General features: G+C 53.7%; 1 protein-coding gene across 1 annotated transcript in view; it reads right to left on the bottom strand.

Annotated features, from left to right (window-relative positions):
• Positions 1–478: 478 nt before the first annotated feature.
• Positions 479–14,355, bottom strand: part of LOC120909824 (T-cell surface glycoprotein CD4-like) — a 69,971-nt gene continuing 56,094 nt past the window's right edge. Inside the window, exons 7-10 of the mRNA XM_040321552.1 lie at positions 11,230–11,472; positions 10,839–10,963; positions 10,688–10,755; positions 479–2,161 (exon numbers count right to left, since the gene is read on the bottom strand). Of these exons, the coding sequence (XP_040177486.1) occupies positions 2,128–2,161; positions 10,688–10,755; positions 10,839–10,963; positions 11,230–11,472 (470 nt within the window). The 3' untranslated portion in view covers positions 479–2,127. The remainder of the gene's footprint in view (positions 2,162–10,687; positions 10,756–10,838; positions 10,964–11,229; positions 11,473–14,355) is intronic.

Raw genomic sequence — 14,355 nt, 5'->3', positions numbered from 1 at the left:
TTGTGGGGAAAAAAGGACGCCAATTTTTTTGGGAGCCACGTCGCACGACCGCGCAATTGTTTGTTAAAGCGACGCAGTGCCGAACTGTAAAAACCCCTTGGGTCTTTAGGCAGCATATTGGCCCGGGGCTTAAGTGGTTAAAGACGTCATTCAAACGGAGTGCGGCAGTCCAGGATATTTTCTTCTCTCATTAAGAGGTCCGACTCAGCAACTTCCCATCATCTACGGCCCTGGAGCCCAAATCAGCAGCCCGGGGGCCACACAGTGCCAAAGGGGCCCCTGCACACAGCAATCTGGTTCGGTGCTTACTCAAAGCAGGCCAACAATTCTTTAGACTGACTTCAGGGTGTAAATGGTTCGGGTTTCTTACTTTCTATCTTAAAAATAAAGACGCTGAAGTGTGACCCGAGCCGGATAAAGGATAATGAAATACCACATGCGACTTACACTGCTTCTATACAATGTATTTATTTAAAAAAAATAAAAAATCACAGTTAGCGCCATCTAGTGGTCATGTTGCAGTATTTTCCTGAAACACCTCAATCAGAAAAATCCTGCATTATGGCCACTAGATGGCGCTGACTGTCATAGGAAATAAGCATTGTATACATAATAATGTGATTATTTGTGACAACTGTGCAAATGCTTAAGGCGTAAATAAATATACAGTATATAGGCCCCTCATGTAGCTATTTAATGCAGAACAAGTGCTTTTTCAGACAACTGTAGGGAGAAAAATATGTGGAAGCTTTGACTTGTAAAAGGGGAATTTCATAGCGATGGTCTTCAGCAGTCCCCAGTCTCTGACCATCTCCTGGAGGGACTATCCCCCGTCTTCAACAACTCGCTGGCAGCCTGACCAAGTCTTGTTCCATGTCTTGACTCCAACCTCTTTCTGTAGCATTACATACACTGACTATTATGTGTGGCCCTATGGTGATGTCTGGGGCCGCACTTGTGGCCCCCTTTATAAAGTAAGTTGACCACCATTGGTCTATGGAGCTTCAGTCAGATCTTTCACTCTGTGCTCCTCCTTCACATTTCACAAAATAATCTTGGAAGATAGAGGGGGCCACAAGTGCGGGGGGTGTAAGCTGACCACCCTATGGAGTCTCAGTCAGCCCTGTGGCCCTCCTTCATATCTGACGGATTTGTCTTGGATGATAAAGGGGGCCACAAGTTCGAAGGTTGTAAGTTGACCACCCTATGGAGTCAGCCCTGTGGTCCTCCTTCACATCTGACAGGGTTGTCTTGGAAAATCAGGGGGCTTCCTGTACCTGTGACCCCTTTATCAAATAAGGGGACCACCATTGGTCCATGGAGCCTCAGCCAACTCTTTCACCCCGTCATCCTCCTTCACATCTGTGGCCCCCTTTATTAAGCAAGTTGACCACCCTATGGAGTCCCAATCAACTCTGTGCTCCTCCTTCACATCTGACAGATTTGCCTTGGAAGATAAAGGGGTCCCCATATTTGTGGCCCCCTTTATGAAGAAAGGTGACCACCACTGGTCTGTGGAGCCTCAGTCAGATCTTTCACCCCGTGCTCCTCCTTCACATCTCACAGATTAATCTTGGAAGATAGAGGGGGCCACAAGTGTGGGGTTGTTGTAAGTTGCCCACCCTATGGAGTCTCAGTCAGCTCTGTGCTCCTCCTTCACATCTGACAGATTCGCCTTGGAAGATAAAGGGGTCCCCATATTTGTGGCCCCCGTTATGAAGTAGGGAGACCACCATTGGTCTATGGAGCCTCAGCCAGCCCCGTGCTCCTCCTTCACATCTCTCAGATTCATGTCCGATAAAAAAAATCTTCTGCAGACTATTTGTCTATATACAGCGGCAGTATATATATATACAGTGTGATATAAGTCCATACAAGGGGCGGGGCTTATATATACAGTGTGATACAAGTCCATACAAGGGGCGGGGCTTATATATACAGCGGCCCGTAGACGGACCATCATCATGTCACATGACCGTCTCATGGAAGAGTCGGAAGGGGCCGTGAAGTATCCAGTTCCTCATTGGAGGGATCTGATCTCTTCCAGTATAGGGATTCAGTCCATCTAGAAGTGCAATGGCCTGCAGGGGACAATCAGTGCAATATTCTGCAGGATATCCAGCGCAGTCAGACGTTCTCTCTGAGCCTCTTGGGTGCAAACCTGGAAGACAGGAGAGGTCAGAGGTCATTTACTATATATTACCGATATAAATATATATATATATACACACACAGGGGAACCTCGGGTTACGAGGAACGCGTTTAACGTGCATTTTGAAAGACGAGCAACGGGGGAGAGCACAGCACGGAGGGGGACAGAAGATGGCACAGGGGAGAGCACAGCGCGGAGGGGGACAGAAGACGGCACGGGGGGAGAGAAGACGGCACGGGGGAGAGCACAGCATGGACTTGGACAGAAGACGGTAGGGGGGAGAGAAGATGGCACGGGGGAGCACAGCACGGAAGGGGACAGAAGACGGCACGGGGGGGGGGGGGGAGAGAAGACGGCACGGGGGAGAGCACAGCATGGATTTGGACAGAAGACGGCACAAGGGAGAGAAGATGGCACGGGGGGAGCACGGCACAGAGGGGGACAGAAGACGGCACGGGGGAGAGCACAGCATGGATTTGGACAGAAGACGGCACAAGGGAGAGAAGATGGCACGGGGGGAGCACGGCACAGAGGGGGACAGAAGACAGCAGGGGGCGGGGAAGAGAAGATGGCACAGGGGAGAGCACAGTGCGGAGGGGGACAGAAGACGGCACGGGGGGAGAGAAGACGGCACGGGGGAGAGCACAGCATGGACTTGGACAGAAGACGGTAGGGGGGAGAGAAGATGGCACGGGGGAGCACAGCACGGAAGGGGACAGAAGACGGCACGGGGGGGGGGGGGAGAGAAGACGGCACGGGGGAGAGCACAGCATGGATTTGGACAGAAGACGGCACAAGGGAGAGAAGATGGCACGGGGGGAGCACGGCACAGAGGGGGACAGAAGACGGCACGGGGGGGGAGAAGATGGCACGGGGGAGAGCACAGCACGGATTTGGACAGAAGATGGCATGGGGGGAGCACAGCACGGAGGGGGACAGAAGATGGCACGGGGGGGGGGGGAGAGAAGATGGCGCGGGGGAGAGCACAGCACGGAGGGGGACAGTAGATGGCACGGGGGGAGAGAAGATGGCACAGGGGAGAGCACAGCACGGAGGGGGACAGAAGACGGCAGGGGGAAAGAAGATGGCACGGGGGGAGCACAGCACAGAGGGGGACAGAAGACGGCACGGGGGGGGGGAGTAGATGGCACGGGGGAGAGCACAGCACGGATTTGGACAGAAGATGGCACGGGGGAGCACAGCTCGGAGGGGGACAGAAGATGGCACGGGGGGGGGGGGGGGAGAAGATGGCACAGGGGAGAGCACAGCACGGAGGGGGGACAGAAGACGGCAGGGGGGGAAAGAAGATGGCACGGGGGAAAGCACAGCACAGAGTTGGACAGAAGACGGCACGGAGGGAGAGAAGACGGCTCGGGGGAGAGAAGATGGCACGGAGGGGGAAAGAAGACAGCAGGGGGGGAGCACAGCACGGAGGGGGGCAAGACGGCATGGGGGACGAGAAGACAGCACGGGGGGGAAGACAACACTGAGAAGACTTGTAACTCCCCCCACCACCCGATACCTGACTGCCCAGGTATCGGGTGAAGCATCGGAGTACAAGTTCCCGGGGGAAATGCTCGGTATCGGGACATCCCTAATATATATATATCCTATCTACAAGGGTATCCTATCTCCTTCAATACGTTGAGTGCACTTTATATATTAATCGATCGATGTGCCGACCGTATTAAAGGAGATCGCTGCACCTCGTAGGTAGAAATATTTATTGCACGTGGAGAGCTGATTGGACGCAGACTGGCGTTTAGCTCCTCCTATATCATTTCGTTTTGTAGCGCGGTGTTCTTATTTAGCTGTAAGGATAGTGTGGAAGGTTTATTTATAAATATATAGCAGTCTCCCAATATATTACATATCTACACTGATCAGCCATAACATTATGACCCCCCCCCCCCAGGAATTATGGGGCCCCTTACACAGCTTCAGGCATGGGCCCCCTGGAGCAGAGAACCCTAAGGCTGCCGCAAATTGAGAAGCGGGGGGGGGGGTGCCACAAATTGGGGGGGGGTTGCTCTGGGGAACTCTAGGCCCCTTACAAAGAAAAAAAAGAAAGAAAAAAATATATATCCCTGGGGACCTCTGGGCCCTTTAATAAAAAAATATGCAGCGCTAATAAAACACTTATAAAGGTATAAAAGTGAGAAACATGCGTCAATGTGATAAGATCACAGTAGCCTGTGAATGAGTGTCCATTTGAAATGAAAAACACAAAACAAAAAGTCCATCTATAGGGGGTGTACGGCCACATCCTCATCACAGGAAAGACTTTCTGCACGGTGAAGACAGGAGTAGATGGAATACTCTTACCGGATAGCGTGGATCTGCTTGTCAGCGACAACAGATCATAAACGCATGGAAGGACTCCACTCGAATCTGCTCGGCTGGACGAGGGCCCGATGGTAGACTCCACACAGGATATCCAGATGGATGGCTGTAGTCCTGGACTGGAACCTCACCGTGGGTGTACTCGCTCCAACTCAGATTCGTAGACAGGAACAGAAGGTCAGCTTGTTCAAAGCGACAAACGATGATGTAAACAGTGGTGTCCACTGATGGAAGGTGCGCACAAACATGGAGTATGAAAAACTTTGTATCCCAGCAGGTCATGCAGGAGAAAGAAAAAAAACAATGCTCCGGATGGTGCAGGTAAAAGGATAGGTTTTATTGTAATAAAACCAAATTACATAAAAGTGATCACTTCAGTATAAAAATGGATAAAAGCAATATGGGGAGCAGGTATAGCAAGCCCGACGCGTTTCGTCCAAGTGGACATCAGATGCCCCAGTTGAAGTCCACTTGGACGAAACGCGTCGGGCTTGCTATACCTGCTCCCCATATTGCTTTTATCCATTTTTATACTGAAGTGATCACTTTTATGTTATTTGGTTTTATTACAATAAAACCTATCCTCTTTTATCTGCACCATCCGGAGCATTGTTTTTTTCTTTCTCCTGCATGACTTGCTTGGATACAAAGTTTTTCATACTCCATGTTTGTGCGCACCTTCCATCAGTGGACACCACTGTTTACATCATCGTTTGTCGCTTTAACCACTTCCCTACGGCCGTACGACTATTGACGGCCGCAGGGTGGTTCTACATCTCTGAGCCGCCGTCAATTGACGTCCGCCCCTTTCCGCGCTCCCGAGCGCGCAGCGGGGAACTTCTGTACTGGCCGTGTCCCTTGGACACAGCCAGTCACAGATCGCCGTGAACGGCCAATCGGAGCGGCCGTTTCCTAGGCGATCTGTGCGGCCAATGAGAGACGATCTCATATGTTTACATATGAGATCATCTCTCATTCCCGGCTCTCGCAGACAGCGGTGCTGTCAGGGGAGAGAGGAGACGGATCTGTGTCTCTTGTACATAGAGACACAGATCGGTCACCCCCCCAGTCACCCCCCTCCCCCCACAGTTAGAACACTAATATTAGGGTACACATTTAACCCCTTCCTCACCCCCTAGTGTTAACCCCTTCCCTGCCAGTCACATTTATACAGTAATTAATGCATTTTTATAGCACTGATTGCTGTATAAATGTGAATGGCGCCAAAAATGTGTCAAAAGTGTCCGATGTGTCCGCCATAATGTCGCAGTCGCAATAAAAATCGCAGATCGCCGCCATTACTAGTAAAAAAAATAATAATAAAAAAATAATAATTCTGTCCCTTATTTTGTAGGCGCTATAACTTTTGCGCAAACCAGTCGCTTATTGCGATTTTTTTTTTTTTTTGTTTACTAAAAATATGTAGAATACGTATCGGCCTAGACTGAGGATAAAAAATGTTTTTTTTTAAAAAATTGAGCTATTTATTATAGCAACAATTAAAAATGTTTTATTTTTTTTTCAAAATTGTCGCTCTATTTTTGTTTATAGCGCAAAAAATAAAAACCGCAGAGGTGATCAAATACCACCAAAAGAAAGCTCTATTTGTGGGAAAAAAAGGACGCCAGTTTTGTTTGGGAGCCGCGTCGCACGGCCGCGCAATTGTGAGTTAAAGCGACGCAGTGTCGAATCGCAAAAAGTCCTCTGGGCAGGAAGGGGGTTTAAGTGGCCAGTAAGGAAGTGGTTAAACAAGCTGACCTTCTGTTCCTGTCTACGAATCGGAGTTGGAGCGAGTACACCCACGGTGAGGTTCCAGTCCAGGCTTACAGCCATCCATCTGGATATCCTGTGTGGAGTCTACCATCGGGCCCTCGTCCAGCCGAGCAGATTCGAGTGGAGTCCTTCCATGCGTTTATGATCTGTTGTCGCTGACAAGCAGATCCACGCTATCCGGTAAGAGTATTCCATCTACTCCTGTCTTCACCGTGCAGAAAGTCTTTCCTGTGATGAGGATGTGGCCATACACCCCCTATTGATGGACTTTTTGTTTTGTGTTTTATTTTTCATTTCAAATGGACACTCATTCACAGGCTACTGTGATCTTATCACATTGACGCATGTTTCTCACTTTTATACCTTTATAAGTGTTTTATTAGCGCTGCATATTTTTTCACTGTTTCTATTCAATTCTTGTCATATTGCTTGTGTAGCCGCTCACTTTATATTTCTAGATTAGCGCCGTTTTTTCTCTTTTTTACCCTTTAATAAAAACAAAACAATAATAAAAAAAAAAATAAATGTACATTTTTTTTAAATAAAAAATAAATAAAAAAAAGGGAGGGTTGCCATCCTGGGGCCTTGCGACCTCCGGGGGCCCTGGGGACCTCTGGGCCCTCCAATAAAACAAAAAAAATAATAAAAAAAAGGGGGGGTTGCCATCCGGGGCACTGGGGACCTCTGGACCCTGTAATAAAAACAAACAAAAAATATATAAAAAATGTATTTAATTATTTTTATTAAAAAAAGGGGGGTTGCCATCTGGGGCCCTGGGGACCCCCAGGCCCCTGGGGAACCTCTGGGCCCTTTAATAAAAACAAAAAATAAATACAAAACAAAATAAATATATCATGTTTTTTTATAAAAAAAATTAAATAAAAAAAAAGTGGTTTGCCATCTGGGGCCCTGGGGTCCTCCAGGCCCCTTACAACAAAAAACATAAAAAAAGGGGGTTGCCATCCGGGCCCCTGGGGAACTCTGGGCCCCTTACAGGTGTACTGCCTTTACCCCCCTGATGGCGGCCCTGGATATATGAATACCATAGAGTTGTGTTGCTGAGCGGCTCATCATAGGACAGTCTCTAGTAGAGATAATAGGGGGCCCCCTGGTGTTGGAATCGGGGAGAAGACGTGAGACCCCCATGAGACACAGGAAGGGAGAAGCATGATGAGAGTTCTATTGATAATAACGCTTCATGATGTGATTACATTGTAACTTTATACTAGTTGGAAACAGCGGCGGCTCATGAGGGGCGCCGGACACATGGATTCCAATGAGGTTCTAATTGGCTAAAAAAAAGGGTGGGCTCGGGGCGCAGAGCATTACATCCCGAGCTCACCCAGTTGTGTGACAATAACAGATGAATATTCACTAATATCTTCCTGCTTCTCCTCCCAGCCAATCAGGAAGCAGGTCCTGAAACCCGATTGGTTGCGAGTCCTAAGTCCTGATTGGCCGGGAGAAGAAGTCGCCAGGGTCGTGATCTGGATGGGGTAAGTGCAGGGTTGGCAGGGGGGGCCTGGTGAGCGATGGGGGGAATTGGTGAGCGAGTGCTCGGGGGGGGGGGGTCTGGTGAGCGATGGGGGGGAATTGGTGAGTGAGTGCTCGGGGGGGGGGGGCCTGGTGAGCGATGGGGGGAATTGGTGAGTGAGTGCTCGGGGGGGGGGGGGGCCTGGTGAGCGATGGGGGGAATTGGTGAGTGAGTGCTCGGGGGGGGGGGGGCCTGGTGAGCGATGGGGGGAATTGGTGAGTGAGTGCTCGGGGGGGGGGGCCTGGTGAGCCATGGGGGGGAATTGGTGAGTGAGTGCCCGGGGGGGGGGCCTGGTGAGCGATGGGGGGAATTGGTGAGTGAGTGCTCGGGGGGGGGGGGGGGGCCTGGTGAGCGATGGGGGGAATTGGTGAGTGAGTGCTCGGGGGGGGGGGGCCTGGTGAGCGATGGGGGGAATTGGTGAGTGAGTGCTCGAGGGGGGGGCCTGGTGAGCGATGGGGGGGGAATTGGTGAGTGAGTCCTCGGGGGGGGCCTGGTGAGCGATGGGGGGAATTGGTGAGTGAGTGCTCGGGGGGGGCCTGGTGAGCGATGGGGGGGGAATTGGTGAGTGAGTGCTCGGGGGGGGGGGGGTCTGGTGAGCGATGGGGGGAATTGGTGAGTGAGTGCTCGGGGGGGGGCCTGGTGAGCGATGGGGGGGATTGGTGAGTGAGTGCTCGGGGGGGGGGCCTGGTGAGCGATGGGGGGAATTGGTGAGTGAGTGCTCGGGGGGGGGGCCTGGTGAGCGATGGGGGGAATTGGTGAGTGAGTGCTCGGGGGGGGGCCTGGTGAGCGATGGGGGGGAATTGGTGAGTGAGTGCTCGGGGGGGGGCCTGGTGAGCGATGGGGGGGAATTGGTGAGTGAGTGCTCGGGGGGGGGCCTGGTGAGCGATGGGGGAATTGGTGAGTGAGTGCTCGGGGGGGGGGCCCCTGGTGAGCAATGGGGGGAATTGGTGAGTGAGTGCTCGGGGGGGGGGGCCTGGTGAGTGATGGGGGGGGAATTGGTGAGTGAGTGCTCGGGGGGGGGGGGCCTGGTGAGCAATGGGGGGAATTGGTGAGTGAGTGCTCGGGGGGGGGGGCCTGGTGAGTGATGGGGGGGGAATTGGTGAGTGAGTGCTCGGGGGGGGGGGGGGTCTGGTGAGCGATGGGGGGAATTGGTGAGTGAGTGCTCGGGGGGGGGGGGCCTGGTGAGCGATGGGGGGAATTGGTGAGTGAGTGCTCGGGGGGGGGGCCTGGTGAGCGATGGGGGGAATTGGTGAGTGAGTGCTCGGGGGGGGGCCCTGGTGAGCGATGGGGGGAATTGGTGAGTGAGTGCTCGGGGGGGGCCTGGTGAGCGAGGGGGGGAATTGGTGAGTGAGTGCTCGGGGGGGGGGGGCCTGGTGAGCGATGGGGGGAATTGGTGAGTGAGTGCTCGGGGGGGGCCTGGTGAGCGATGGGGGGAATTGGTGAGTTAGTGCTCGGGGGGGGGGCCCTGGTGAGCGATGGGGGGGGCCCTGGTGAGCGATGGGGGGGAATTGGTGAGTAAGTGCTCAGGGGGGGGCCCGGTGAGCGATGGGGGGGAATTGGTGAGTGAGTGCTCGGGGGGGGGGGCCTGGTGAGCGATGGGGGGAATTGGTGAGTGAGTGCTCGGGGGGGGGGGCCTGGTGAGCGATGGGGGGAATTGGTGAGCGAGTGCTCGGGGGGGGGGGCCTGGTGAGCGATGGGGGGAATTGGTGAGTGAGTGCTCGGGGGGGGGGCCTGGTGAGCGATGGGGGGGAATTGGTGAGTGAGTGAGTGAGTGCTCGGGGGGGGGGCCTGGTGAGCGATGGGGGGGAATTGGTGAGTGAGTGCTGGGGGGGGGCCTGGTGAGCGATGGGGGGAATTGGTGAGTGAGTGCTCAGGGGGGGGCCCGGTGAGCGATGGGGGGGAATTGGTGAGTGAGTGCTTGGGGGGGGGGGCCTGGTGAGCGATGGGGGGAATTGGTGAGTGAGTGCTCGGGGGGGGGGGGGGCCTGGTGAGCCATGGGGGGGAATTGGTGAGTGAGTGCTCGGGGGGGGGGGCCTGGTGAGCGATGGGGGGGAATTGGTGAGTGAGTGCTCGGGGGGGGGCCTGGTGAGCGATGGGGGGAATTGGTGAGTGAGTGCTCGGGGGGGGGCCTGGTGAGCGATGGGGGGAATTGGTGAGTGAGTGCTCGGGGGGGGGCCCTGGTGAGCGATGGGGGGGAATTGGTGAGTGAGTGCTCGGGGGGGGGCCTGGTGAGCGATGGGGGGGAATTGGTGAGTGAGTGCTCGGGGGGGGGCCTGGTGAGCGATGGGGGGAATTGGTGAGTAAGTGCTCGGGGGGGGCCTGGTGAGCGATGGGGGGAATTGGTGAGTTAGTGCTCGGGGGGGGGGCCTGGTGAGCGATGGGGGGGGCCTGGTGAGCGATGGGGGGGAATTGGTGAGTAAGTGCTCAGGGGGGGGCCCGGTGAGCGATGGGGGGGAATTGGTGAGTGAGTGCTCGGGGGGGGGGGCCTGGTGAGCGATGGGGGGAATTGGTGAGTGAGTGCTCGGGGGGGGGGCCTGGTGAGCGATGGGGGGAATTGGTGAGCGAGTGCTCGGGGGGGGGGGGCCTGGTGAGCGATGGGGGGAATTGGTGAGTGAGTGCTCGGGGGGGGGCCTGGTGAGCGATGGGGGGAATTGGTGAGCGAGTGAGTGCTCGGGGGGGGGGTCTGGCTGGGGGGAGAGGGGAGGGAATGTTCCGTGTCAGGTGGTTTCTGCTCTCTGTGTCACCGTTGTCACCAGAACAGAACAGGACAGGAAATTCAACAGTTGTCACCAGAACAGGAAGTGAGGGGAAATCTTCCAATGGGGACAACAGATATAAATATTGAAGAGTGCCCCCCCCAGTGCCCCCGGGGTGGTGCCACTTACCCGTTGCACTCGCACACCCTCTGCTGGTGGAGGTTCTCCAGTAACCAGGCTCTGTACCGCGCACGCCTCTGCAGATAGAGAAGAGATCAGATCCGCGCCGAGCGCACCGATCACAGAGCAAAACACTGACAGCCGTCCAATCAATACTCACCACCCTGCGACACCGAGCCGCCATGACCGCGACGATCACCGCGAGTAACAGGAGGACGACGACTCCCACCGCCACCGTCACCCAGAAGAGGGCGCCGGAGGGATGGAAGAGGCTCAGGGTGACCTCTGCGGACGAAGAACGAAAGATAATTATCTATAAATCGATCAATCGATCACCTGCCAATGAATAGATTTATACGAATATACAATATCTCACAAAAGTAAGTACACCCCCCTCAGTCAGATTTCTTGTATCTTTTCATGTGACAACACTGAAGAAAAACGGGAGGGGGGCCGGCCGGGCCTGTAAGGACGATGTCACATGAAAAGATACAAGGGGTGTACTTACTTTTGTCTCTCTCGCTATCTTATCCCCCCCGGTGGTCGCTCACCCAGTGTCAGATTAGCGCCGGCCGCGATATTTCCTCCAATCAGAACATTGCAGGTCCAGTTCCCCAAGGTCTCGGGCACGGCGGTGATATTCTTGGTGAAGGTTCTCTGTCCCGGCGCTCCGCACACCTTCTGTCCAATCAGATTGGAGCCCCAGCAGAGCTTCCCCTCCGGGTCCAGGCAGGTGACGGAACATGCGAGGGTCACATTGGACTCCATGCTGAAGAAGGCCGGGGAAGCCGAGACTGCGAGGAAGAAGAAAACGCTAATGTGAGATTTCCACCAATCAGCAGAGAGAGACATTTTCTTTCTCACCACCAACATATAAAACTATGGTGTCAAAAGTATTGGGACGCCTCCCCTCCCCCCATTATATATATACCCCCCCCCCCTCCTCTACACTATGGTGTCAAAAGTATTGGGACGCCGGCCTTTACACACACATGAACATTAATGACCCCCCCAGTCTTAGTCCAGAGGGTTCAATATTGAGTTGGCTCCGCCCTTTGCAGCTATAACACCTTCACCTCTTCTGGGAAGGCCGTCCACAAGGTTTAGGGGTGTGTCTATGGGAAGGCCGTCCACAAGGTTTAGGGGTGTGTCTATGGGAAGGCCGTCCACAAGGTTTAGGGGTGTGTGTCTATGGGAAGACCGTCCACAAGGTTTAGGGGTGTGTCTATGGGAAGGCCGTCCACAAGGTTTAGGGGTGTGTCTATGGGAAGGCCGTCCACAAGGTTTAGGGGTGTGTCTATGGGAAGGCCGTCCACAAGGTTTAGGGGTGTGTCTATGGGAAGGTCTGTCCACAAGGTTTAGGGGGGTGTCTATGGGAAGGTCTGTCCACAAGGTTTAGGGGTGTGTCTATGGGAAGGTCCATCCACAAGGTTTAGGGGTGTGTCTATGGGAAGGCCGCCCACAAGGTTTAGGGGTGTGTCTATGGGAAGGCCGTCCACAAGGTTTAGGGGTGTGTCTATGGGAAGGCCGTCCACAAGGTTTAGGGGTGTGTCTGTGGGAAGGCCGTCCACAAGGTTTAGGGGTGTGTCTATGGGAAGGCCGTCCACAAGGTTTAGGGGTGTATCTATGGAAAGGCCGTCCACAAGGTTTAGGGGTGTGTCTATGGGACGGCCGTCCACATGGTTTAGGGGTGTGTCTATGGGAAGGCCGTCCACAAGGTTTAGGGGTGTGTCTATGGGAAGGCCGTCCACAAGGTTTAGGGGTGTGTCTATGGGAAGGCCGTCCACAAGGTTTAGGGGTGTGTCTATGGGACGGCCGTCCACATGGTTTAGGGGTGTGTCTATGGGAAGGTCGTCCACAAGGTTTAGGGGTGTGTCTATGGGAAGGCCGTCCACAAGGTTTAGGGGTGTGTCTATGGGAAGGCCGTCCACAAGGTTTAGGGGTGTGTCTATGGGAAGGCCGTCCACAAGGTTTAGGGGTGTGTCTATGGGAAGGCCGTCCACAAGGTTTAGGGGTGTGTCTATGGGAAGTCCGTCCACAAGGTTTAGGGGTGTGTCTATGGGAAGGCCGTCCACAAGGTTTAGGGGTGTGTCTATGGGAAGGCTGTCCACAAGGTTTAGGGGTGTGTCTATGGGAAGGCTGTCCACAAGGTTTAGGGGTGTGTCTATGGGAAGGCCGTCCACAAGGTTTAGGGGTGTGTCTATGGGAAGGCCATCCACAAGGTTTAGGGGTGTGTCTATGGGAAGGCCATCCACAAGGTTTAGGGGTGTGTCTATGGGAAGGCCATCCACAAGGTTTAGGGGGGTGTCTATGGGAATGTTTGTCCATTCTTTCAGAAGGACATTTGTGAGGTCAGGCACTGATGTTGGATGAGAAGGCCTGGCTCAGTCTCCGCTCTAATTCATCCCAAAGGTGTTTAGGGGGACGGCCATGTCTTGGTAGGTTTGCGGTTGTGCCGTACTCTTTCCATTTTCCGATGATGGATTGAACAGAAGCTCCGTGAGATCTTATAACCCAACCCTGCTTTATACTTCTCCACAACTTTATCCCTGACCTGTCTGGTGTGTTCCTCGGCCTTCATGATGCTGTTTGTTCACTAAGGTTCTCTAACAAACCTCTGAGGGCTTCACAGAACAGCTGTATTTATACTGAGATTACATGACACACAGGTGGGTTCTATTTACTAATTAGGTGACTTCTGAAGGTGATTGGTTCCTCTAGATTTTAGTTATCAGAGTAAATGGGGCGCCATACAAATGCCCCTCCCCCCACACACTTTTCACAGATTTATTTGTATCATTTTCCTTCCACTTCACAATTATGTGACACTTTGTGTCTCTCACAGAAAATCCCAATAAAATACATTTATGTTTCTGGGTGTAACCTGAGAAGATGTGGAGAATTGTAAGGGGTATGAATACTTTTTCACATTCATTCTATGATCCGGATATCAAATATCTTTGGACAGGAAGGGGAGGAGTCGGGACGGTTTTACTTTCAGGGATATTTTCCTCAACTCGACAAATAAGATGAAGCTCTGCTGACTTTTTTTTTTTACTCATGATCCTAAATCCTCCCTCCAGCTCCTCCCCTTCAGTCTCACACAGGTGTACCGACTCCTCCCCTTTAGTCTCAGACAGGTGTACCGTCTTCTCCCCTTCAGTCTTACACAGGTGTACTGGCTCCTCCCCTTCAAACGCGCACAGGTGTACCGGCTCCTCCCCTTCAGTCTTACACAGGTGTACAGGCTCCTCCCCATTTTTTAAATCATAACCTTAAATCCTCCCTCCGGCTCCTCCCCTTCAGTCTCGCATGGGTGTACCGGCCCCTCCCCTTCTGTCTCACACAGGTGTATCAGCTCCTCCCCTTCAGTCTCACACAGGTGTACCAGCTCCTCCCCCTTTCCTTAACCATTACCTTAAATCCTCCCTCTGGTCCCTCCCCTTCAGTCTTACACAGGTGTACTGGCTCCTCCCCTTCAGTCTCGCACAGGTGTACCAGCTCCTCCCCTTCAGTCTTACACAGGTGCAGGCTCCTCCCCTTCAGTCTCACACAGGTGTACCGGCCCCTCCCCTTCTGTCTTGCACAGGTGTACCGGCCCCTCCCCTTCTGTCTTGCACAGGTGTACCGGCCCCTCCCCTTCTGTCTTGCACAGGTGTACCGGCCCCTCCCCTTCT

This window comes from Rana temporaria, chromosome 8 (genome assembly GCF_905171775.1).
Source record: "Rana temporaria chromosome 8, aRanTem1.1, whole genome shotgun sequence".
NCBI lineage: Eukaryota > Metazoa > Chordata > Amphibia > Anura > Ranidae > Rana > Rana temporaria.
This window is presented reverse-complemented; position numbering and strand designations above follow the sequence as displayed.